The sequence below is a fragment of the Chanos chanos genome, chromosome 1, assembly GCF_902362185.1.
Source record: "Chanos chanos chromosome 1, fChaCha1.1, whole genome shotgun sequence".
Taxonomy (NCBI): Eukaryota; Metazoa; Chordata; class Actinopteri; order Gonorynchiformes; family Chanidae; genus Chanos; species Chanos chanos.
The window spans coordinates 32,532,173-32,557,438 of record NC_044495.1 but is presented as its reverse complement, the minus strand read 5'-3'; the positions used below and the strand labels follow the sequence as shown (position 1 = coordinate 32,557,438).

The 25,266-nt window shown below is 42.1% G+C and overlaps 4 protein-coding genes across 4 annotated transcripts; 2 read left to right on the top strand and 2 right to left on the bottom strand.

The window, feature by feature from the left end:
* Nucleotides 1-547: 547 nt before the first annotated feature.
* On the top strand, nt 548-2,708 carry LOC115806411 (uncharacterized). The gene is made up of 6 exons (XM_030767099.1): nt 548-712; nt 895-954; nt 1,257-1,388; nt 1,597-1,743; nt 2,109-2,169; nt 2,602-2,708. The coding sequence occupies exons 1-6, from the start codon at nt 548-550 to the stop codon at nt 2,706-2,708; spliced, it is 672 nt and encodes a 223-aa protein (XP_030622959.1).
* A 1,248-nt stretch (nt 2,709-3,956) lies between these two features.
* On the bottom strand, nt 3,957-7,556 carry rab33ba (RAB33B, member RAS oncogene family a). Its single transcript, XM_030783086.1, has 2 exons — nt 7,020-7,556; nt 3,957-6,552 (listed from the first exon to the last, which is right to left on the bottom strand). Exons 1-2 carry the CDS (start codon nt 7,245-7,247, stop codon nt 6,064-6,066), a joined length of 717 nt encoding a protein of 238 aa, XP_030638946.1. The 5' UTR covers nt 7,248-7,556; the 3' UTR covers nt 3,957-6,063.
* Nucleotides 7,557-7,946: 390 nt separating this feature from the next.
* ugl (ureidoglycolate lyase) lies at nt 7,947-14,199 on the top strand. The gene is made up of 15 exons (XM_030783076.1): nt 7,947-8,041; nt 8,488-8,616; nt 8,943-9,161; nt 9,673-9,763; nt 9,978-10,054; nt 10,227-10,337; nt 10,426-10,485; nt 10,690-10,846; nt 11,162-11,360; nt 11,483-11,561; nt 11,663-11,755; nt 12,104-12,176; nt 12,480-12,547; nt 12,627-12,757; nt 13,468-14,199. Exons 1-15 carry the CDS (start codon nt 8,036-8,038, stop codon nt 13,625-13,627), a joined length of 1,653 nt encoding a protein of 550 aa, XP_030638936.1. The 5' UTR covers nt 7,947-8,035; the 3' UTR covers nt 13,628-14,199.
* Nucleotides 14,200-14,967: 768 nt separating this feature from the next.
* naa15a (N-alpha-acetyltransferase 15, NatA auxiliary subunit a) lies at nt 14,968-25,246 on the bottom strand. The gene is made up of 20 exons (XM_030783067.1): nt 25,058-25,246; nt 22,285-22,369; nt 22,079-22,183; nt 21,489-21,646; nt 21,245-21,379; nt 20,907-21,060; nt 20,312-20,431; nt 20,077-20,172; nt 19,871-19,974; nt 19,700-19,772; nt 19,048-19,217; nt 18,771-18,923; nt 18,516-18,644; nt 17,821-18,034; nt 17,479-17,672; nt 16,637-16,745; nt 16,383-16,481; nt 15,953-16,096; nt 15,696-15,793; nt 14,968-15,536 (listed from the first exon to the last, which is right to left on the bottom strand). The coding sequence occupies exons 1-20, from the start codon at nt 25,109-25,111 to the stop codon at nt 15,330-15,332; spliced, it is 2,601 nt and encodes an 866-aa protein (XP_030638927.1). The 5' UTR covers nt 25,112-25,246; the 3' UTR covers nt 14,968-15,329.
* Between the last annotated feature and the right edge of the window lie 20 nt (nt 25,247-25,266).

Genomic DNA, 25,266 nt, shown 5'->3' with positions numbered 1-25,266 from the left:
GGCTGGACTTCACCTGCTACTTTCGCTCTAAAACAAAGCGGCCCGGAAGTCACAGGTTGTCCGAGAGAACGGAAAGGATCGAGGTAAGAGTGAACACAAACTCAAATTTGTTCAGTAAGTATCATTGTGACTATTCATTGAGGGCCTCGTCAAACAATGGCTTTTTTCGCAGCGAAAAACTAAGTAGGTAACGTTATGTTTAGATGACCGCTACTCGACTTCACCCATTCAGAACTGTGGGCTAAGTTTTAAAACTATGTGATGAAGTGAATTATTCAGACACTGAAGTTTTCCATTTCTAGACTGACACTTAATAAAATCACAGCCTCAGTGGTTGAAAAACTAAAACGCGTTTTGGTTCTTGGAACTTTCCTGGGTACGATGTAGTTGGATTAAACATTACTGTAATGAGAAGAGGACTCAAGGAACGGGAACTTTGTATCTAATCTCTAAAACACCACCAGCAAGTGTTTTGCCATTTACGATAGCCGTAAAACTGAATACCATCTTTCTGACGTCCACAGACACTCGACAGACGCCACCGAATATGGACCGCTACAGGTACTATATTTTCAACCAGCGGATTGTGGTCGTATTCGGGATCCTTCAGGTGGCCAGTGCGGGTTTGTGCGTGGTCTGCGGATTCATGGACGCAGTGTTCCGTATGGATACCACTCTTAGTGAAACCAGGGCACCACTTTGGGCAGGACTGGTAAAACGAAAACCTCTTCTTACTAGACGTTACGAAATGGAAACTGGACACACACACTACTTCTTACATTACATAACTTCTTACATTAAATCACCACCGTTGGGAACAGTTGGAAGAAATACCTTGTCAAACCCAGCTTTAATCATTTTACTTTTCTCTCTTCTCTCTCTCTCTCCTCCAAGATAATGGCTGTACCAGGGGTTCTTGCCCTCTTTGCCTCCCAAAAGAAAAACCCCATACTGGTAAGACAATACAGGCTTACATCCACCTCATTTTGGGCAACTTGTGATTTGTTTTAATAGAAAAGATCATTGATTAACCACTCTGATGATTTCTTTGTCATCTTTCAGGAACAAATATTAGTTGAGAAAATACATCAACCCTCTTCTAAATCTCTCTTTCCATGTTATCAGACATAATGAAATAGAGCCACTGCTGAGTGTTCTGTGGTGGCTTCATGAACATTTTTTGAAACTGCTAAAGAAAATTGTGCAGGATTAGTGTTGACTGGTCATTGAACTGTCTGCTTATGCCCATCTCATAGGTGAATGTCATGATTGCCTCATGTATGGTCTCTTACTGCGCCGTGGCGATCGTGTTTGTTTACGCCTGTGTAACCCTAAGTTATGGTGAAGAGGATGATGAGATTTTTCACCCTCGTCACAGCCCTGAAGTGGTACTTTCTGCCCTTGACTTATTGTACCAATTTCACCAGCTATTTCACTTTGTTCACTGCAAATTAATAAGATTCCAGTGTCCCCGACACACACATGCACACAGATACACAACACCTTTATTTCTGCTAAATTCCCTGTGCCTTTGGGTCTGTTCTGTGCAGAATGTAATATCTGTGTTGTTTTGGTTTTTTTTCTTTCCTTCTGTAGAGGTTTGTTCTAAGCCGTATGGTTAAGGGTGCTAATATCACTCTTCTGTTGGCCTGCGCTGGTTCTCTGATCTTCTCCTCTCTCATCGCCCTACTGGGCTGCCGCAGTCTACCCCTCTGTGGCTGTTATGACCCAGTCACTGGCATGGTGAGCCAAAACCCCTTATAACCCAATAGAAAATATGACACTACACATTATGTGATGCCACACACTGTACCACACACAGCCCAACACTGCCTCATCCACAGAAATATAGCACTTTGTAGCATATTCTAACACACATCACTAAATACCATACTCCTGCTCCTAATCTGTACCATAGCAGGATACACTGCGATAAGGCATGACGCCATACCAATTTCATCTCCCTTTTGACTAATACATTACAATGTGCCTCTTTATTCATACTACATCATGCTCTACAACACTGTATACTGACATATTTCATTCAATGAGTAAAATTACCGTACACAGCAAAATCAGGAACAATGATCCTAATTCTACATTTACAGGAGACCCTGGTCCCTCAGAATGACCCCGGTGCCCAGACTGAGATGGTTTGCACGTGGCAAGGTAGGGAAGGTTTTAGCTGTAGAAGACGTAAGGTTTAGTCTGTATGTGCTTTGATATTTTGACTTTTCTCTCTCCTTTTATTGTGAGCAGATGAGTTATGTGGAGTTAAAGCTATAATGGGTGATTTCTCTCTCCTTTTAGATCAGTCTATTATAGAGTGGTGTGTATTATTGTGAGCAGATGAGTTATGTGGAGTTAAAGCTAACATGGGTGATTTCTAACAGTAGGTGACTACTTATGGAGCTTGTGACTTCCTTTTGTTTGCGTCGTACATTCACGACTGCAATCCTTTCATCCTAAAGATGCTACTGACAACACGCTGGTTTCCGCTACTTTTGTTATCAGAACACGACAAAAGAACACCCACAGGCGAAACTGTGGCAAAATTGACAAAAAATAGTGATGTGTGGTCTTCTGCTTTACTTCCAGCAGGGGGCGATGATCGGATTTTCAACTCACCCGTATCATTTATGGACAGGTGCCCGGAGCAGGAACAGGAAGAGCACTCTAATATTCCCCCGTACAGCATACTGGCCTAAAGCTCTGTTCACACTGTGACTCAAACTTTCCTCTCACCAAGTATTCCCTCCACTTCTACACAAGCTCCTCTGAGAACTTTGGACAGTGGCAAAAGTTCAAGATACCAAAGATTTCAAGTTGTGATGGTCCATTATTTCAGCTTGAATGGAAGTGTCTTTTTGTTTTTCAATGTCTTTGTTTAGAGAAGGGATCTTGTGCACTTCTACTGCGCCATGTTATTTTCGTTTGTTTTAGGATTTACTCTCTTTCCATTGTATTTTTTTGATTTCATGTTAGTGTGGATAATTCTGTTTATATTCTAAATATCTTTTTTTTTTTGCCTAAGATGTCAGATGATTATCTAGATGTTAAGTGCTTGTTATAAAGGGGCACAGCTGTGTGCTTCAGTCAACAATTGTCTTTGGAATCAGAATACCTTATTGTCAGTCTATAAGGTTGAAATAAACTCAGACATGGTACAGTGAACTCTCACTTAAGTTCTGGATTGTCACAGCCATTAATTTTCTTATTTATTTACAAAAGATTAATACTGCTTATTTCTCTGCTGTTTATTTATTACATGTTTTACTGACTGAAAGGGTCATGTGTGACCCTGTTTTGAGTTTATAATGTTTATATGTTGTGGATTTTAAAATGTTTTGTCATATGTTGATTTTTGCGAATAAAAACTGTTCTGTTTTATCTAAGACAACAGTTTAGAGATTTATGGATGGGACTGTTTGACAGTTGCAGCAGGAGGATAGACCTTACACAGTTAAGCAAATAATCAAACTTCCCTTTTCTTCTTTGGGATGACTCAGAGAAGCCTATTTCCCTGACATGAGGTGATGCTTTATTTAAAGTTCACATGTGACTCCATTTTAACAGTAAAGCTATTAAAAAAATTGAATGGCTGGCATCCATGTCCTGAAACACACTGAACCATTTCCCTGAATCAGTAAAAGGTAATCCTGGTACAGAACAAAGATGAACTGAAACAGTACTAGGAAGACATCCAATATAACCACATATAGCCTTTTCACAGCATTTCAGGTATAATAAAAAAGACAAATGCACCACTGCTTTAGTGAGGCTGAAATGAGAAATGTGTTCTGTCCTCTGACATGTATTCCAAAATGCATTAAAAAAGACGCATTATTTATGTATTTGTTTGTTTGTTTGCATTGATTCTCAGCATTAAGAAATCTTGTGGACTGGACTTTTAAGGTAGGCATTTAATTTATTTTTCTTCCTCAAGTTATCAAGAGTTTACAGTTTTTTTCCCTTGTGATTAATGTACCTGCTATATTTCTCATTTCTTCAGTATGAGAAACAAAAGCAAGGCAAATAACAGCAATGTAATATAAACTGAGACAAACTGAATGTGGCGTACACTCTCAGGTCAACAAAAGGCATTTTTCAGCCAGGGCCTCTCAGTCCAATAATAAAATCCATACAAACTTAGAAAGAAATAAAAAAGACACTTTAAAATAAAACACTTTTGGCAATAAAGGAACTGTACATCCAAGTGTCTCAGAACGGTTTGTAAAACCTATCCTGCGATGTGATAAAGACAACTATTCTTCCTGTCCAAACCAAAGAAAAGACACTTATGGCAAGATGAATGATTGAAAAAGGATTACCATTAGAGAAAAAAACCAAACAAACAACTGGAATCTAGGAATCTAACAATAACTCCTTTTTTAAGTCTTGGGTGAAATGTTTCATTAAAACCCAATGAAGCCACCTGTGCCAGAGGTTTCTCTGAACGCATGCCACAGGACCTGCTGTGGTTGGACTGGACTTCAGGCTAGGTTAAAGCAGAAGAGCACTCAATCAAACCCCTACGAGGTCAAATGCAACGGGCTTTCATTTCCACACACATATGCCCAGATACGACCGTTTCTCGAAGAGAGGCCATCAGCGGCTTCTTAACGTCAAGCCCAGTGCCAATGCTCCAAAAAAAAAAAAAAAAAAAAAACTCCACTCCTCGCATACTCTCCTTAATTTCCGCTCATCTTCATGAAGATCAGACGAGTGTGGGCAGTTTTGAAAGAATTGCTGCCGTTTTGCTTTAATCTGTCTGCTCCATGTCTAAAGTATCACTTACTGAGGAAAGGAGGGAAGGAAAAGCATGGGAGGCAGCGAGGCAGATATCTTACAGGATGGACATATAGCCCCACAGATAGCGCAGCAGGCAGGTGAGCACGCGCTGCTCTGGGTTACACTAAAAGACACATTACCGTCTGGACCACGTCTTTTCCTGATGCTTTGAGTTATCCAAGCAGCAATGTCATGTCATGCAAGGACTACACACCCTGTGCAAACGCAAGCTACGGTTTTCACAGTGCATTAGCAGCGTGTATGTTCTTTTTTCTCTCTATAACAAAATGTCTTTTTACATAGATTCCACATCTAAAGGTTTATATAGTATAGTTGTAGTGACCACATAAAATGTTCTGCCCTTCTTCAAATATATGACAGCTCTGACACGCTAACATAGACCTTGTTTGACCAAGAAAAAAACTCTGAGGGTTTTGATGCAGGAGTTTGTTCTTAACTTTGGCAAGGGAGAGGACAAATGAAGTGGATGCTAATTAAACGTCCTGAGGCGAGGAGAGTGTGTGTCTAAAGTGTGTGTCTAGCAGTGTTTACTCCCTTTGTGTCCAACACAAGCTCCTCTGAGATCTAAGCAGCTTAAAGCACAGGACACTGTGTGTGTTGGTGTGCTCCCTTACAAATACCCATGCATTTTATAGAAATGTCAGTGAATGACAGAAATAAAACGTTTTGAACATAAGTGCTGAGTAAACCATTTTTGTTCTTTTTCTCCCTTGGTCAGCTTTTGAGACATAAATCACTGAGAAAAGTAAAATAAAAATCTATGGTTAGTTAAAACTAAGGTACAAATAATGCAATCTAAGCATAGAGGTAACAGAGCAAAAGATTTGTTTTCAAGATCTGTTGCTGGATATTTCCAGAAAAACAAGAACAGTACTCTCAGAGATTAGTTACTAGACCATGTGTCAGGGGTTCAGAGAGATGCTTGTAGACCAGTTTGGTTTCCCTTTAGAGTAAGAGTTCAGCTTCATAATCAGAATTCAATGAAAACAAAATCTTCACTTAAGATTGATTAAGATAAACTGAATAAAGTTTGTATTACATGTCTTTGTAAAACTCTCTGTCTTATGTGTATATGCCCCACTCCATTCCATTCCCACTACAACTTGCCCCTTCTATATGACATCACAATAGGCACAGTCATGCCTCTCTGGACTGTTCAGCCTGAATACCCTCTTTGGCAGTGTCTCCTCCCCATTTTTCTCACTGGCTCATTGGGTTCAAATAAGACCCCTCCCCCTTTAGCTCCTCCACTCAGCAATTACAGCTCCACATTCCTCTTTCATCTTCCTCCCTCCTCTTCCTCAATATAATTGTGTCCCCGCCTGGCACTTCTGGAGGTTGGCTGAGCACCAGGGGCTTCTGGGATTTCAGCTTGTGTGCCACCGTCATGAATATGGCCTCTACGTGATCACTGTTACTATGGTTACCATCCTCGTCTCCGTGGGGATTTTTGGCAGATGTTTCAAAGAGGGGCATGGAGTGGGCATCAGCAAACTGCTGTGCCACATCTGTGCTGACTTGGGCAGCGTGGCGCAGGTCACACTTGTTTCCCACGAGGATTCTGGGTACCTCCTGGCCCAGCGCATGTTGTCGGCATTCTTCAATCCACGCCGGAAGGCTCCGGAAACTGGCTGCGCTTGTCACGTCGTACACAAATACGACTGCATGTACATTGCGGTAGTAGTGCTGAACCATGCTCTTCCGGAAGCGTTCCTGACCAGCTGTGTCCCACAGCTGTACCTGAAAGAGAGAGAGAGAGAGAGTCAGACTTTCAGTCATGTTTCAATACTTAAAATAAAAAATTGAAAGAAAGACAGAAACAGGCATTGCAGCCCGCAATCCTATAATGTAGACTGATGTAGTAGAGTGTATGTGTGACAGAAAAACATCAACCAAACAGAAGAAAAAACATTCAGGCCTTCAACACCAGCACAAAAAGGCTGATGCTGCATGGTCACAGTAAGAGGGTGGTGTGGGAAGATATTACGCTGGGTTGAGAGAGGAAGTAGCAGATGTTCGGATCTCTCAATCTTAATGGACGACACATAATCGTTATCTTCTCTTCTTGCGGTTTTCATTTCACTGAAGAGCATAAGCGATTGTGCTGAAGTTCCAAGAAGGTACACAATGATGAGGTCACCACACATGACACATAGTAAGCCATATCGCACCATGCCCTACTGTTCTGATGTCAAATTATTCCTCACCTTAATTTTTTCACCATCAATTTCGATCACTTTCTCCCGAAAATCCACCCCGATCGTGGCCTCGGTTTTATCAGGAAATTTGCCTGCACAGAACCGATAGGTGAGACAGGTCTTGCCTACCCCTGAATCTCCAATTACGATGATTTTGAAGATCCTTGTCCGAGGTGGTGGTAGAGAAGAGCTTGATAGAGAGGTGGAAAATTCGAGGGAGGACTCCACATCTGTCATTGTGATTACCGATCTAAACTGACCACTAATCTCAGTGATATGCCTAAAGTCGCAAACTATTTTTCAGCTCTAACGCTAACTAGCTAGCAACCTTGCCCAGTCCATCCAGTCACAATCACATTAAATGAGCATAACATCCAGAGAGAATGTATCTGTTGCAATGTTGGAGTTCTGATGCTTAGATAGTCACGTTTGTTTCTGTAAACCTTGTGTAGAATAATCTCTCACTTTGCTGATGAATCCTGCCGTTACCCCTGCTCTGGTCTATACAAGAGCCACGTACAGTATTGACATAAACATGGTGTGTGGGTCTCGCGAGAGTTAAGTGACGAAACTGTGATTCGGCTATTCTCGGGAGGGAGACGAGAAGTAGATGTCAGTTTTTTCCATACATAAGTTAGTCATACTCAAGATAAACTGATATGACAAAGTAGACTATGTTAAGGTTTACATTTAAGGTTGACGATGTATTTGTAACAAGAGATGTTACTGAAATGTGGCTTTTTATCTTTTAGTTCGATGAAAGCGAAGTTACGATTACATCGATCGACTTGCACCGACCTATAATTAATCACCCTTTAATGATGCGCACCGAAAAGTTGGGCTCTATCGAGTATTGTGTAGTACTTCAATAGAACAGTCTCCCTAAAGGGCAGTCCTGTCCTTTTAGAACGTGTTTGCTGATGTTACTCAACTAACCGAAATCTCACTCAAACACGGTACACAAACACCAAACAGTAATGACTTCTGTCAAAGTCCAACTCTAGAGGAACAGAACGCACCGAGATATGTCGGCAAGTGCTTTTAATTTCCTGTTTTTATTACAAGTTATACTTCATGCAGACCGTGGTTACACTCTTATATATTTTACATAAATGCTGATAAAGTCCATGAAATTGTTTGTTTTTTCAGCCTTTTAGTAGTATTATAAGAGATTATACACGTTACAGTTACACTGTGTAAGCCTGCAGCTGTAACTGTCCACGGAGTCTTTTGTCTGCTAAAAATGTGGCAAATAAAACTAACAGCATTTTACTAGAGGCTATGAAAATAATACGTGAAAAAGGAATACAATAATCTAATGTAAAATGGATGTGGGCAGTCACAGCCCAAATCCGAAATTAAAAAAAAAAAAAAAAGAAAAAGATGAAGTGAATAAGGATTCTTTTTTTGGTCACTATATATCAGCATTTCAGCAAGAAGAAACTGATAAAATTGCACTGATTGCTTTATTCAATAGGTAGTCAGAGGGGTTGAGCTTGACCCACCCCCCCTGGGTCTGGAGGTTGAGTTTCGGACTATCTTCACCCCTGAGGCCCTGAATTTTGTCTCTGAACTTGCTTCTACCTTTCAACCAGAGGTGGACAAGGTAAGTACTCGCTGGGCTTGAATTAGAAACAGTATTCACTTAAAGAGGGTTTTCCCACCCTTCAATGAATAACAGTGGATCAAAGGTTGTCATGATCTCAGTGCAGTGTAGGAGTTATTATTACTGCCTCTTGCCTCATTTGTCTGACTTTTCTGTGTATTTTATTATATTTTTATCTGCTGTTATTGTATAACTATGGTTAAGATACATCAAAAAAATTGATGTATTGATTCATTTGAAACATTGATTTTGAAAAGCTTTCATTTTATACTTGGTGTTCAAGCACAATAAACCATGTGTTTAGAAATCTCTGTTCTACCTGCTAGGTTTTGAAACTGAGAGTGTTAAGGAAGGCCCAGCTGGATTTGACAGGAGAGCTCCCAGGGTTCTGTAAAGACACCGCCCATATTCGAGCTGACCCTGACTGGAGAGTGAGCCCTCTTCCACCCAGACTGCGCTGTAGACACGTGGACATCGGAGACCTGGCCCCCTGTGACACACAACGTTTTATACAGGGCCTCAAATCCACTGCACAGGGAATACAGGTAGACAGCCTAGACACAGAGTATATGCATAGAACACAGATATAGTCCACTAACAGATGGTGGTACAGAACACAGAGAACAGGTGAAGATCATTAGTATAACACACAAAGCAAAGGAACGACATATAGAACACATTTACAAAGACAGTTACAGATCTTTATGACAGTTCTCAGAGCACAGGTGGAGAATGCTATTAATATACTGTGAGCAAGTGGAGAACACCATGCATAGACTATGAATATAGAAAACAGAGAGCATTCTTTGTAGAGAATGGGTAGGGTTAGGGTTCAGTCTATAATAAGGAGGACATAGAATAAGGAAATGGAGTGCAGTAGGACAGTGTAGAGTGCACGTACAAGTACGAGGACTAAGGTCAGTGAGACTGGGAATGAAGTAAATCTCTTTGCTGAAATCTTCAGAAAGGTCAGATTTCAGCAAAGTGATTTCTACACTTTGTCTTGTAGCTGCTGAATTGAGAGGTAACCATGACAGACGTTTGGCTCTTCCACAGGTTGATTTTGATGATGGAAACTGTCCAACATTCCGCAATCAGATAAAAGGCATCTATAATGTGTACCAAGCTGTGCATAACCAGTTTCATGGTGAGTTATATTATTGCTACTCTCTTGCACTTGATTGTGCTTTTAAGTTCCCTTTAAGTTAATGGGATATTCTATTGTCACGTTCAGGAGGGCAGTGGAGTGTTAACAGTTGTTTTGACTGTATAGCCATCTTGTGATAATCAGATATCATTAGCTGCTGTGCAAACAAAAGACACAAAAAGCAAATAGTCCTAACTTTCTCCTTCTGAACCAGATGCCCCGCCCATCTCACAGGCTCCTGTACTTATGCTCCGCCCACGTGCATGGAACATGGTGGAACACAATATGATGGTAAGGAGTTTCTTAGTGCAGGTCTAAACTTTGCTTGCTACTTTAAGCTGGGTTTTAGTAGTTTAACCGGCTCTTCGTCTGAGGACCTGTGCCTGTGGTACTGCCTTCTAATGATGTTTCATGGTTGCAACTTGTCATGTTTTTTGCGTCATATATATATGTGTGTGTGTAGGTAAATGGTAGGGAGATACCTGGCCCGTTGTTTGACTTTGGGCTGCTGATGTTTCACAATGCACACTTGCTCCTTCAGAACCAAAGTGGGCCTTTCTTCTATTTGTCCAAGGTCAGATCCTTATCAGCTTCATTTGGGAAAAGAAAAGGTCAGAAAGATGCAATTTGCTGTGTTTTGACTCTTTTATTGATTCCGCTAGGTGGAGAGTTACCATGAAGCAAGATTATGGAATCAGATTTTCCTGTGGGGTGAAGAGAAAGTGAGTGAAACTCTGGTACAGGACTTTAAGTCACTGTATTCTTATGATATTTGTGTTTCTACTTTAGCCTAAAAAGTCACACACAGATGACATTGCTCATAAATACACACCACTGGCAGTATTCTGACTAATTTATGATTTGATAACAGAGGGGATGTAACGTTGTCTCACTTGAACCTGTGTGTATGTGTGTGTGCTTTACAGCTTGGCATGCCGACAGGCTGCATAAAAGCGACTGTGTTGATCGAATGTGTGCTGGCGTCGTTTGAGATGGAGGAGATTCTTTATGAACTCATAGAGCACTCTGCAGGATTAAACTGTGGCATCTGGGATTACTCCGCCTCTTTTGTCAATAAATTTGGTCAGCCAATCACAGCCCTCCTAGTGCTCAAACATTATGACAGAGTAATGACAACAAGCGCAAAAACATTGATACAAATTTTCAATACATCAGTATTGAATGCAGTATCATTCACACTATTTCCATTTATTTATTTAACATACATAGTATTGTTAGTTTAATGGTAATCACAAAGTAGATCTTTCAAAAATATTTATATTCCAAATATTTTAAATATTGTAAGTATTCTAGACCGGTTTGAGTAATTCCTCCCCATATTGCAATGTATCTTCATTCTGTCTTTGAAGGCCACCACTCTGTATGATCTTCCTGCAGGTCATCGAGGTGACTTTCTGCTCCCTGACCGTAGTAAATATGTGAACATGGAAAAGCGTTTCTTGCGGAGTTACATGGATCTGCTCATACAGACCTGCCACCGGAGAGGTACCATAGCAACGGGTGGTATGGCAGCACTGCTATTGCCTGAAGACAAAGACAGCCCGCAGTACAAGACTGTCCTGGATACTGTTACCAGGCAAGATAGTCAGTCATAATTGCATTCCCCTCAAACTAACCTGATATCTAAAGCCAACTAGCTTCACACTGGCATGTATATCCAGCATTTGTTAACTCTGTTTATTATCTCTGTTGCTTTAGACTAAAGTTACTGGAGATCAGGGCTGGAGTTGACGGCTTCATGGTGTATGACATGGATCTGATTGAACCCATGCAAAAAGTAAGTGCCGTTGTTATGTGCTTCAGTAAGTTCTCTCAGTGGTCCACACAGGCTCTTAACAACTCACTCAAATGATAAACTTGTTTCTCTCTTTCTCTGAGCTGTTCCTGGTCCACTGTCAAGGTGAGAACGAAATGCAGCAGCTGCGCGATGACCTCACCGTGACCCCTGAGGACTTGCTAACCATGCCAGCTGTAAGTTCATGTTACTTTCATTATAACATGGTGCTGTGTGACCTTATGTCACACGATGAATATCAGAGAACTTTTATTTTGTATTGGCTGGTAGTTTGCAATACCTCTGCTTCATGTTTTTTTTTTTGTAATTTTTGTTTTAGGAATGTAGTCATATGTCATCAGTATGACATCATTTTAAAATGTCATATGTTGCAGTGTAATTTAGTGTTGTACATTGCAGCTTTGCACTTTGGGTTATTATACCGTATCATATGGTGATCCAGAAATCTCTGGCATGCTGAGTAAGCTAACAGTGATGTGCTCTGCAGTGCAGTACTGTCTGTGTTGTGTCATATGTCATTGTAGGGTGGAGTAACACTGTATGGACTGAAGTATAACATTGCTGTGGGAATCCTTTTTATTGAGGCTTGGCTCTCAGGTGAAAAATTTTTCAGTTCTGACTGGCCAGCCAGATAATCCTTATCCTTGTGTGTGTGTGTGTATGTGTGTGTGTTTTCAATAAAATATTCTTTTTGTCTAAGTAACTTACACTGTTGTGAGTGGACTGCATGTGGTAAAACACATGTTGTGTTATTATTTGTGTTATTATGTGTGTATGTAAGTCCCTGTGCTGTGTACTGATTGTGGTGATGTTTTTCAAGTGTGTGAATTGTTCCACTGATATACAGACTTTTTGAAAGAATATGAGTGTCCGTGTGTGTGTGTGCGTTATTTCTGATAGGCAGAGGACATTTCTTTTATAAGGGCCAAGTAGAGGACTCAGCCACTGCGGAGATCTCCCGCTCTCAGGTTAGTGTGCGTCACCTCCTTCTTTCTGACCGTGCATAAACCTGCTCCTCCTCTGAGTCCCTGCCTCCTCTCTGGCCAGGTGTGGCAGTGGATCCGTCACCAGGTCACGCTGGAGGATGACGATGTGACAGTGACGTATGGGCTGGTACGCCGCCTAGCGCAGGGGCTGATGGGGGATCTGATGGCCGTCCTCTCCTCTCACACATACAGGTAGAGATCATGGTGCATTTCACAAAAAGCCCATCTGAGGTTACATTAGCGAACTGGTCACTGTAAAAAAAAAAATGCATGCACACTGTACTCATAGTTGCTCTGTTGCCCCCTTCTGGCCATTTTACAATTAACATGATGGAATATATAGAGTTGGAAAGATGATGTCACTACGGTGGTTCCAGTCTGAGAGGCACATGGATCACCAGTGTAGGATGTCAAGAAAAGACACTGTTTTCATGGAAAACATTTACATTAGATGTGGACTGTGATAATATACTTTTATTACCTGTGTTCATGTGAAATACTCATCTTTGCTGAACCCCTGGCCTCCTAGCATTATGCATGCAACACATTCATTCATATTCAGCCCGATTCTGCCTAAAACTACTTCAAACAAATGGATCTTTTGCTTATTGAAAGGTAGTAATGGAGATGTTCATCATTTTAACTAGGTGAAGCAGAAATTTGCCCTGAGAACTATCATAAAATAAAACCATTGGAGGCTGTCCAGTTTCAGCTTCATGGTGATGAGCAGTGAAAGGGAGTCAGGACTGTTGTCATGGTTGACAGGGGAAATTTGTGACTTGAGTGGCTTCATACATCGGACCATCTGAGCGTTATATTCCTTTAGCTTTTCTCCTCCTTTTATCCCCAGTTTTCTCTTGTCTCCCCCTTCATGCGACCATGTCTCTCTTTCTCTTTCTTAGGGATGAGCAGAGGCTACTCACGGCTATGTCCATGTTTCTGGAAATAGTGCAGAAGAGTGACTTCCCAGAATTCCTCACCACTTATCTAAACCTGGACCACACTTTCCTGAGTCAACAAACCCAGCAAAAGATGGAGATGCTACCCAAAGCCAAGCTTTAACCTGCATGGTGCCAGGCTACAGCTAGAAACCTCAACGCTGAAACCAAGGACGGAGGAGTTAGGAAACTCATCGCTAAGCAGCTTCATTTAAAGGAAGGTTAAGTTGATTTTAAGGAAAAGAAAATGAATGTATTAATGCGCTCGTTTTCATGGACTGAATTGCTCCTACAATGTCTATGTCATAATTCACCAGGCAAACCCTCCTTGGAGTCACTGAATTATAATGATTCATAATCTGACCTGTATGCTGACAGAGACACCTCTCCCTCCCATTCACCAGTTCTACACCATGTAATCATTAATCTATGGGATTATTCTAACTCTAAACAACAGCAGACAAACATCATCAGACACTGGCCACTGCACATACAAACCTCTAGCAGTCGGACCACACTACAACCACAACCACAACTGAATTATCCATCATTTATATCTTCTGTAAATTAAAAGTGACATGCTTTCCACTCAGTCCTAAATGCATTTTAACCAATGCGCCACACAGCTGTATGAGTGTAAACGTGTTCCTGTCAGTTAACAAACACTGTGTGTGTGAATAAAGTTGGCATACAGAAGAAGACTGGGACAGTCTCTCTACAGTATTGGAATGCTGATGTGAGATGTGAAGTGAATTCATACATGAGGCAGGGTCGGCTTATCTGCGCTCAAAGCGGGGGAGAGGACCCCTGGGTGCAAACACAGCCGCACTGCTGTTTAATGTCACTCACAATGAACTTCCTAAAATTAGAGTCCCAAGAACCAGCTGTTTAAATTAATCTTGGTTTTATTTGCAACTCCTTATTTGTGAATGTCTGAATGGGATTGTGTGGTTTTTATTCAGAATATGAAGCTTAAGTGATGAACAAAGGGGGGGGGGGCACAGAGGCAGAAACTGTGATATTGGAGAAAAAAAAAAAAACGCAAACAGCAAAAACAAACAAACAAAAAAAATTCCAAACCCAATGTAACCGTGGTAATCATGATAGTATCCAATGTGTTCCAGTTGATGAATATCACACACACATCATAAAGCCAAGGGAGAAAAAAAAAAAAAAAAAAAAAAGACTAAAACAGTAAACAAACAAGAGCGAAAGAAATGTGTTTGTCACTTGTTAGACAGTTCTCTGTCACTTGTACAGTCTTTTCCTCTGTGGCAAAGCTTAGCATCCTCCCGTCACATCCATCGCTGGTGGCACAAGGAGTACAGCATTGTAATACATTCTCTTATGTGCTGACTGCAGTCTGAAGTCTCACCGTACAGGTTTGGCACACAGTTTCACTAACCTCCCCAAGACCACTCCGTCCTACTACCACAGTATTGCTCCTCATTCAAACCTTTTTTTTTTTTTAGTAAATTCTTTAATATTTTTTATATATAAATTATTCTTTAGAAACATGAGAAGCAGATGCATTTGTCAGAAGAAAATGGCAATAAACAGTGAGTGCATCATAGCCATCTCCTCTTTTTGTTTTTTTTTTCCCCTCTATATACACCGTTTATTGTTCTTTTTTTTTTTTTAAAGAATTTTCCAGAGTAGTCATCGTCAATATTGTAAAAAAGAAAAACAAAAATAAAACAGACATGTTTTTTCTTTCCTCTCTTTCTCTTTGACGTGTTGGCAGAAACTTCAGTCCTGCTCTGGTCGCTGTTGTGATCAGGACACAAGTGGTGACTGTCCTCAAACTGGATGCCTTCTTGCTTCTCTTACATCTCGTTGGGCATGTCTTCGTGGTCTCCGGACGACAGGTCTCCGTTTGTGGTGACGGCAGTGTTGTCTTGGTAACCAGGCGGCATGAAGGCCAGGGCATAGGGGTACAGGCTGTGGCAGGAAGCGCGGTAAGATTCTAGAACCTTCTGCTGCTCAGAGCCCAGACTGCCATCCTTCAAGGCCTGCACAACCTCAGAGCAATTCTGGTACAGACACACACACACGTACATACAGAAAGAGTAGATCAGAAAGAGCAGGATTTAATCCTGTAATTATATTGCAGAATATAATCTTTAAGGATCAGGCAGTGATGAAGTCATCTGTAATAAGGCTCATTAAAACTAAAAGGTGCTCATGCATACCTCTGTGGTTCTTCCTGTGAGGGACTCATCCAGTGAAGTAGCCAGCTCTGCTGCTGTGCTCTCAGATGAAGGCTCCAAGTAAAACATCATCTTAGCGGCTGCACAGAGGAAAACAGTCGCTGTTAGAGCTTCACGTACTGGACTTGTCAAGGTCATATCTGCTGTGCCATGCAGTGTGTGTGTGTGTGTGTGTGTGTGTGTGTGTACAGCCGTTGTTTTGCAGGCTGTAAAACTGAGGGTGTAGTGTGCATACGTACCTGCTAGTCTGTGGGGTATGGAGTTAGCATGCTTGCTAAGGAAGTTCTTGTTAAAGATTTTGGGGTCGTTTTCTCCAAACAGTCTGGTGATCTCCTGCTTCAGGACAGTCTGCACGGCCTGTGGCAAAGCCTTTTTATCCTCCACTGACAAAACAAACCCCCAAACACCAGCTTAGAGGAACACGCTAACATTCAAGCTTAAAACTATTTAAAAACAGGACCAGAGCTATTGAAAAAAGCATGATTAGTTCTACATGACTTCTTTTTTCAAATAAATGAGTTCATCCAAACTTCTGTGTGTACAATGTGAGTACATAATGCAAGTGTGGTGTTTGTATACAGTTATAGCTGGGATTGCACTGGTGTGTGTATGGGAATCATTTGCTGATTAGATGTGAATGAATGAGTGACTGTGTGTGTGTGACCATACCTCCTTTGAAGAAGCGCACCAGACACTGGTGCAGCCAGGGGTTGCTGGGATCGATGGAGTAGGCTCGCTTCACAGACTGGAGCATCAGCAGATACTTTTCTACACACACACACACACCAGAACACAACCCAAACACCACACATCTTTAGTCAAATTTTACACAGGCCCATTCTCTCTAAGCACAGCCAACAGATATCAGAGCATACTGCCCCTGTGTGTGTGTGTGTGTGTGTGTGTGTGCGCCACACACTCACCTTTCCTGAGGTAGATCTCAAAGGCCAACAGGTGTGTCTCTATTTTATTCTTCACAAGAGTCTTCAGGGGGTTCAAGAACTTCACTGCTTCCTCTAGAGGATTCTCCACCTACAAACACACACACAAAGATGTCAGTTACACAGAGAAGTTACACACACATAAACCAAAGGACACAAACCCACAATTCATGCTTGAATGTAAAGGTCAAACAAAAACACAAAGTTGCCATCCCATTAACTCTGACTTCATTGGCACTGCAACTAAAGGTTAACCCCCCTTCATGTGTCTGCTTTTAGAACGATGAGAACATCTTAAATCTAAAATCCCTTGACCAGATCTGTACGTGCTGTGACTTCAGTGTTGTGAATAAGAAACATCAGAATTGCTACTACTCATAGGCCTGCTAGTAGGCTGCACCTACTCATCTACCAAGGCAAAACTCCAGAGTACACACACACAACGTGACATCTGTTTTCAAATCTGTTTCTAGAGAACTTACTGAATGTGGCCTCAAAAGAACACACTTCCAAATGGCTTCCACTGCAAACTGTTGTACAGATTAGTGCCAAATCTGTCACTGTTTCTCAAATTACTGCCATCACTCAGGTGATGTCTTTGAGTGTTCATTTGTGAATGAATCCCATTTCTGGGTGAGGTAAGCACATGGAAACTGGATACAAGTCAATTTCAAAATGGATATTAACAGCTCGTTTGGGGAGCAGTTTGGGATTGAGTACTGTGTGGAAACAGCCTTTCACTTGTGGGCTAAGGAATCAAAAGCACAGACACAAATGTGTGCGCACACAGACAAAAACACAGACACACACAGCCTCTCACACACCCTGGCCAGTTTCTCTGGTATGAGCTCTTCCTTAAATCCCCCAATCTCTTCTTCGTCCTCATCTTTCCTTTTCTTTTGGTTCTTTAGCTGTTTTTCTTTCTCTGCATTTTTCTTCTCTTCCTCCTGCTGTGCTTTCTTCTGTGCACGCCGCTGCTTATTCCGCAACTTCTTAAGCTCTTTATCCGACAGGTTGGCTTTACATGAGAGAGAGACACAGAGAAAACTTAAAATCATACCTACATTTCTCCTCTATTACTACCCATCTATCTCTGCTTATCTGTTCATCCAAAGATCCCTTCAAATCTGTGACGTGGCAACACTCTGGTGGGAATTGTCCGTTACCATTATCATCCTGTTTTTCCTTGTTGTCGTCGGTGAGGGGGTTGTCATGGAGACTGAGGTAGATGAGGATGGCAGTGCGGGCAGCCTTGAAGTAGAAAGGGTGCATGCGCAACACGTCCTCCAGCTTCAGCAGGTCCACGTAGGAACGCAGAGTCATCTTCCTCATGCAGTACGTATGGAAGTCAAACTGGTCATCTGTTATTTCCACAAAGTGCTGGAGAGAACGAGAGAAAGAGAGAGAAAAAAAATGAATCTTTCGTATTTCCCTAATCTTCTTAATATGAAACTAAGAGAGAGTGTGAGGTCCTGGACCTGCTAGGGGTGGGGGCAGGGGTTTCATTCTAATATTATAGTCCCATCATTGCCAATGCAGCCCATCTCTGGACCAATCACTTTAATAATTTCTGATTAGTTAGCTGCAGCTATTTTTAATTAAAGCCTGTTTCAAAACAGGTTTCACACTGAACTCTAAACATTGGTGTTCAGCCAGAACTGTTTGACACAAGAGCAGAAACAGTGCTCATTTAAACCATGCTTACAATTCCTTTTAAATGTCACTGAACTGTAACGCGTGCCATTGGCCAAGACACAACAGGATGGAATGGGGGGGGGGGGCTGTTCAGCTCTGGGGAATGCTGTTTAAGAGGCTCATGTTTGTGATGTGGTGATGTGTGCTAGACTTGGGTGATTCTCACTCGTTCGATCTCATGGCATTTCTTGAGGGCCTCGCCGTACTTGTTGATAGATTTATAGGCCAGAGCGCATTCAGTCTGAAACCACATACACTGCATCTCATTCAGATTCTCCACCGCTGACGTGCCCTCCTGCAAAACGCACGCACACACACACACACACACACAAATCAGTCCGTAGTATCACACATACCAAATTCTCACTATTACACCATTTTTAACATAAACACACGCGTGCACACACACAGTGTGACTGACCCGTGTGAATTTGGAGCACATCTCCTCGGCCTCTTTGACCATGCCAGCCTTGAGCAGGTACTTGGCGCATTTGGAGTTGATGAAGCGGTCGGCAGTGTCCAGAGCCTGGGCCTCATCCATCCAACGGGCTGCCTCACGAATATTCCCTGCATGCTAGAGAGAGAGAGAGAGAGAAGAGAGAAACGTCTTGCTCTGTGATGCTGTCATTGTGTGTGTGTGTGTGTGTGTGTGTGTGTGTGTGTTAAAAACAGTCTTGTTCTGTGAGGCTGTGCGTTACCTTGTATATCTTAGCCTTGACAACAAACAGTTCGATGAGTGTTGGTGTGCTTTCAATGGCAGCGTTGATGTATTCCAGGGCCAGGCTTGTTTGGCCAACATGGTCAAAATGTTGGGCGAGAAAATACTGAACCCAGAGCAGAGTAGTGGGTGGCTCCGTCTTGCCGTCGTCTGTCAACGGACACAGACATCTTCACCCATCAACAAAACACACACACATACCCACACACAGCGGGTATTTACACAACAACAAATGTAGCATACTTTAACAACTCTACAATACGCCATCACACCCAGTCACATTATACCTCACTCCCAAAATTTACCTAAGCACCATTCATATTCAGCTTTTCTCCATACAAAACGCTACCCACATCAACACACAATGTCACATTTATCGATACAAAACACGCATTTACACATTATAAACTATTGTAACGACCTAACACACAGTTTGTCTACCATCAGTAGAGACACAAATACATTCATCAGGTAAAATGAACCAAATATTTATATCCAAACACACTAACGTTCTTCACATCTCTCCAATTCACTGTTATGATTTGTACCCATAACAGCAGCATGTGGCCCTCTGAGATCATACCTGTGTGTAATTTCAATATTTTCTTTTCATCATCATTGTTTCCACTCACCATTCTGGTCGAACATTCTACAACTTCTCAATGTTGTTTCATAACCCACCACTAAGTCCTCTATGATTGAAACCTGTCAGAAAAGCACACATGAATGACACGAAATTAACACACACACACACACACACAGTCCATCATATGACCCCCTAACAAACAAGTTTGCCCTCTCACCTTCTTGTCGTGATAGAGAGGTTTGAGTGTGGTGAATACAGGCGGGCAGCCCTTACTGAAGTTCATCCTCAGAAAACGGTCCACACATTCCCTAAACTTCTCACCTGAGCAGAGAGAGACACACACACACACACACACACAGTTAATCATGCACACACACACAGAGTTAAGTCCACATACACTCCCCGTCAAATGCAGACACTCACCTGTGAGGAAGTTGAGAGGAAGCCTTCTGGGCACCAGACCTTTAGGAAACTTCACCCACGCCTCCTCATAGATCTGCTGCCTCTCCTCTGCATTGGCTAATACACACACACACACACACACCCCTCTTCATAAGATACAACTTAGAGTTGATGTTCCTGTGGGCTATGTTTTAACAACAGAAAATGTTGTGAAATACTATGATAGTGGAGCTGGTGTCCTTGTGTGTGTCTATACCGGGTTTCAGTGCTCTCTCCAGTCCCTGATAGTAACTCCAGTTCTCTGGATTTCTCTCAAGCAGGTTTTGATAAACCTCAGCGGCCTCTGCTGATCTGTCCAACTTCAGAAAGAGCTCTCCTGTAAACACATTACACATGCTTCAGATAAGTACTCAAACTCACATACACTGTATGGGACACATTGGGTCTGTCCACTCAATCATGTCAGACTGCTGCAACTCAGGCCAAAGACCAAGATCTCTTACAGTAATATATTTGGTAAAAGAAATGAAAAAAAAATCTGTTCTCTGGCTTGTTATTTTTAACTAGCTGCTGAGAAGGCGGCAAATGACAGCTGATTGCCTGGGGTTTTTTTTGTGTTCAGAACACAGCACTGTTTTCAGCTCTTAGATAAGCAAGAGATACTGGAATAACAACAACTTATGTATTTTCAAATGCAGTTTCTCATATGAAAATGATACTATAACCATTGTGTGCTATACGTTGCATAAATCCTTGCCTAGCGGAGGAATGCTTGCTTAGCTATACATATTGGAAGTCCTATATCAAATGACCCAAAGGAAATACATGTACTGTTACACACACACACACACCTTTGGTTTCCTCCACGGCCAGTTTGTCACAGATCTGCTTCTCGTGGCTAGTCAGGTGGTCGAGAGCCTCCTTGAAAAGTCCTGCCTCCCTCAACACTTGATTCTGATACAGTAATAACTCGCTGTACTCATAATCCACCTTATCAGGAGATGTCTGCAATGCAAACACACGGAGCACAACCACGTGAGCAGTACAATACATACTGTACCAATCGTAGACTACTTTAGATTCACAGACACAAGAGGGTCACAAAAGCAGTACATACACTTATCCATTGCACAAATCCCAACAAGATCAAAACAAATTCAGAGTGTTACATATGCTCTCTCACACACACCTGTTGTGTTTTGCGGAACTCCTCTACTATCTTGGCGGCCATCTCATAGTCCTCCAGGAGGTGATAGGCAATGGCATAACCAATCCAAGACGCCCTCTGGGCTGGTCTCAACTGCAGCAGCTGGTACCTAGTCTCCTGATGAGTAAAAGAGGAGAAAGAGACAGAGAGAACAGCAAATGTGATGGTGCAATAGGTTTTTCATATCAGAGTCTGTCCTTCACACACATGTAGACACACCACTCACCCTGTACCCTTCCAGGTCTCTCATCTGGATCTGTAACAGTGAGAGGTCTCTGAGGATCTGCAGATTGTCTTTGTCCCATTTTAGTGCGTTCCTGTAGCACTTTATGGCCTCATCATACTTCTTATCTGAGCGCTGCAGCAGACCATATACATGCCAGCCTGAGAGGATGCGAGTTAAGGACGGGCAGACACAAACAATACACACACACACACACACAGTCAATGCACACACAATACACACCACACAGTCAATACACAGTCAATACACACACAGACAATACACAGTCAATACACAGGCACAGACAATACACAGGCACACACAGACAACTGGTCAACAAACACCTGCTTACTACAGAGGCCTTACACTGATCCACTGAGTCATGAGAGACTGAGGTTAAGTAAGGAAGGTGTGCATTAATCAACAGATGAATGAACCTGCACAGATATAAATTACAGATTTACACCTTTGGCAGAACACAACAGATGTTTATCTGTGATCACAGCAGTGCTGCTACCTGTTCAGCAGGTGAACAAAACCATGATTAAAGCACAGTTTCAGAGACCAGGGGATTGTGGGATATTGGTGGATACAGACATGACTCTTGAGGTCGTTACGAAGGCCACGTCTAACGAGGTCGTAGGCTTCATCTTTTTTCCCCAAACAGTTCAAGGTCAGGCCCTTCATAGCCAGGGTCTCTAAATGACAGTGACAGAGTAGACACATGTGTGTAAAGTTACTGCCCAAATCCATCACTACAGAGCAGTCATTAAAAAAAGCCTTTGAGGACTGGGCTTACCTCCATGCTCGGCGAATTTGGGGTTGGACAGGATCTGTTTGCAGAACTTCAGTCCATTTCTGTATTGCTTGTGTTCGTAGCATCTCTGATAAAAAACAGAACAGACATCTGACAGGGAACATGTAGAGACACAGACAGACAGACCTCCAATACAGTACAGGGCAAATGCACACAACCCTGATGGAGAACTGAACAGACACACACCTCAGACACAGAACAAACTTAAGAATAAAATAAAATCAACCAAAGCCTTCAGCAGAACCTACAAAACCTGAACTATTTTGTCCTGACTGAAATATGCTATTATATGGACACATGGATGCAAATCATGTCCCAAAGAGGCCTTGACTAGGGTGGAGATTTTTTGCTCCAGAGTTCTCAATTCATCTAACTCACACAGCATCACTCACTGAGTGACAACATTAAATCTAACTCACACAGCATCACTCACTGAGTGACAACAGTAAACCCCAGCTCTCAGCCTGCACCGCCTTACACTCACTGTAACATGGCCTGCTTTGAATCTTTACACTCACTGTAACATGGCCTGTTTTGAATTTTTACACTCGCTGTAACACGGCCTGCTTTGAATCTATACACTCGCTGTAACACGGCCTGTTTTGAATCTTTATACTCACTGTAACACGGCCTGCTTTGAATCTTTACACTCACTGTAACATGGCCTGTTTTGAATCCTGCTTACATCTCAGAGAAACACCTTTGTAGCTGTGGGATTTGTTAGAAATAAAGTAAAGGGAAAAAAAAGCAACAGATAATTATGCTGATCAAGTCTGCCTCCACCAGATGGCAAGCTGCTGGGTTCATTTGGGTTCTACTGGATCCTCAGGGCAGCTTAACCATGTTAAGGCGGAATTAATTAGTTTGGGAAGACAAGGCCAAATACAGCCATTCACACACAAACCCAGAGGAAAGTGCAGGGCATTAAATGACATTGGGTATTAAACTGGACAAACTACCAATGTATATATATAAACTGAACAGTTATGCTACGTCTGGACAGCACAGCCTTCATTTGTTGTTTCTTGTTTCAGTATAGCTATACTGCAGGCAGTATAGACTAATTATAGCTTAATTCAAGGAGAGCAGAGCAAAGGCTACATTCTGTCTTCATCTAAACCAAGCTGAGAGGTAGAGAGAGCTTTGAAAAAGTCTGCCATCTGTCCATCTGTGCCTATGACTTCCTCAGCAGCATCAGCATCACTGTCCTATAAACACAGAGTTCTTCAGACATGCCACACCATCAATGACATACCACCAGATTCCAGCACAGGGATGTTGCTCTTATGCTTACAGAACATTTAGAATTTGGCGCCACAAGCGCTTCAAATGTCAGTCCAACAACCCAACTCTTCAACAGTCCTACAGCAGAGTAACATGATTTTTTTCCCCATTATGCTACCTGAGGTTTACTACAGTAGTCTCCAAGGGGAATGCTATTCTTCTTTTAACTGCATGCTCGTCGGTTTATTTTTACTTTTTACTGTTGTTTTGGGACATGCCAGTGGTTGCCTAAAAGCAAAGCCGTGATGGCAAACAGATAGCCATCTCTGGTGATGAGCAGTGGATTGAGGAGTCCAACAAACAGCCTGCCAAATCTGCATACACCACTAATGCGAAGGAATGCCCCTTTGGCACAGGCAGGTTTGCACGACCCCACAGACTAAACTAGCGTGGCGGGTCCTGTTTGGTATGCGATATTCTCATTACATGTAGGTGAGTGTTCGTAGTTTGAGGAGGACAGTTTATACAACACTGCCAGTTCATCAGGTTGTTCAATGAGGAACAAGTTACAAAAGCATGCTGATATACAGAGAGGTGGTTACAGATCATGTTTTCTTCCTGATCAAGTTACATTTTCTAGGAATAGACGCAGGCTGCTAGCCTCAGTTTCCCGCTTCATAAGGAAGAGTTACACATGGACAAAAACTGTCTTCACAGGCACACTCAAAGACTCGAGCGTTTAAAACGAAAACGCTGAATGGAGGAATGAAATTCCGCGTCTGACTGACCAATAGAAACTCCGGAAGGTTGCCCTCAGCTCCCATATATGAACATCAAGGTTTCCCAGATTTCGACACAATTAAGCATTTGTGCGTAGGCAACTTTATACTGTAAAAATCAGTCCCCTGTATGACATAGCAAAGTCCGACACCATACACTGTCTTACACTAACCTCTTTGACTGCTACAAGTTTAACTGTACAGCGATGCACCGTGTCTATTAAACTGTATCTGATTACTTAAATACAATCAACTAATTCATCATTACCACTTCAATATTCCTTTTACTCGCCTGCTACGTGCTTAGCAGTTTAAGACGACACATACTCTTAATGCTAGTGGTGACAGCTACAAAGTTATCTTGGCTAGGTTGGCTGGTAAGTTAGTTTTCGGCGTTCTCGGGTATCGAAGCGAGGTGTTCTCAAAGGTAGCAAAGAGGGTAGTTAAAAAGCTAGGTTACTAGAATACATTCGATACAACTGGAAAGGCCATTTGACATTTATATGGAACGGCAATGCTTCTGAAGTAAGGATGCCAATGTTTGCACAGCGGACAGAATGCACTAACACAAAGGCATACTAAAGCTAAGAACCAAGGAGGACACAATAAGCAAGAAACACACATATCTACCAGGTAACTAAATTTGCGACTGGCTAAACTCTGGATGGGAACTAAAAATAGCCAAGGTATCGACACATGCTGCTGGCTATTATTAACCAACAGTCCCTGTTTACAATTATCTCCCAACTTACCAATATTCTCTTAAAGAGAGCGTTCTCCTTAGGCGGCAGTGTCACTGAGGGCATTGTTCTTGTTTAATGGACACTATACTCCGTAACCTGGCTAAACACATGAATTAGAGGTGCAAATTTTACACTGGTTCTTTGTATCTTTACTTGGGCTGTTCCTCGAGTCACCCAAACTTGTCTGTTTCGGGCTCCTCTCCCTCACGTGGTGACAG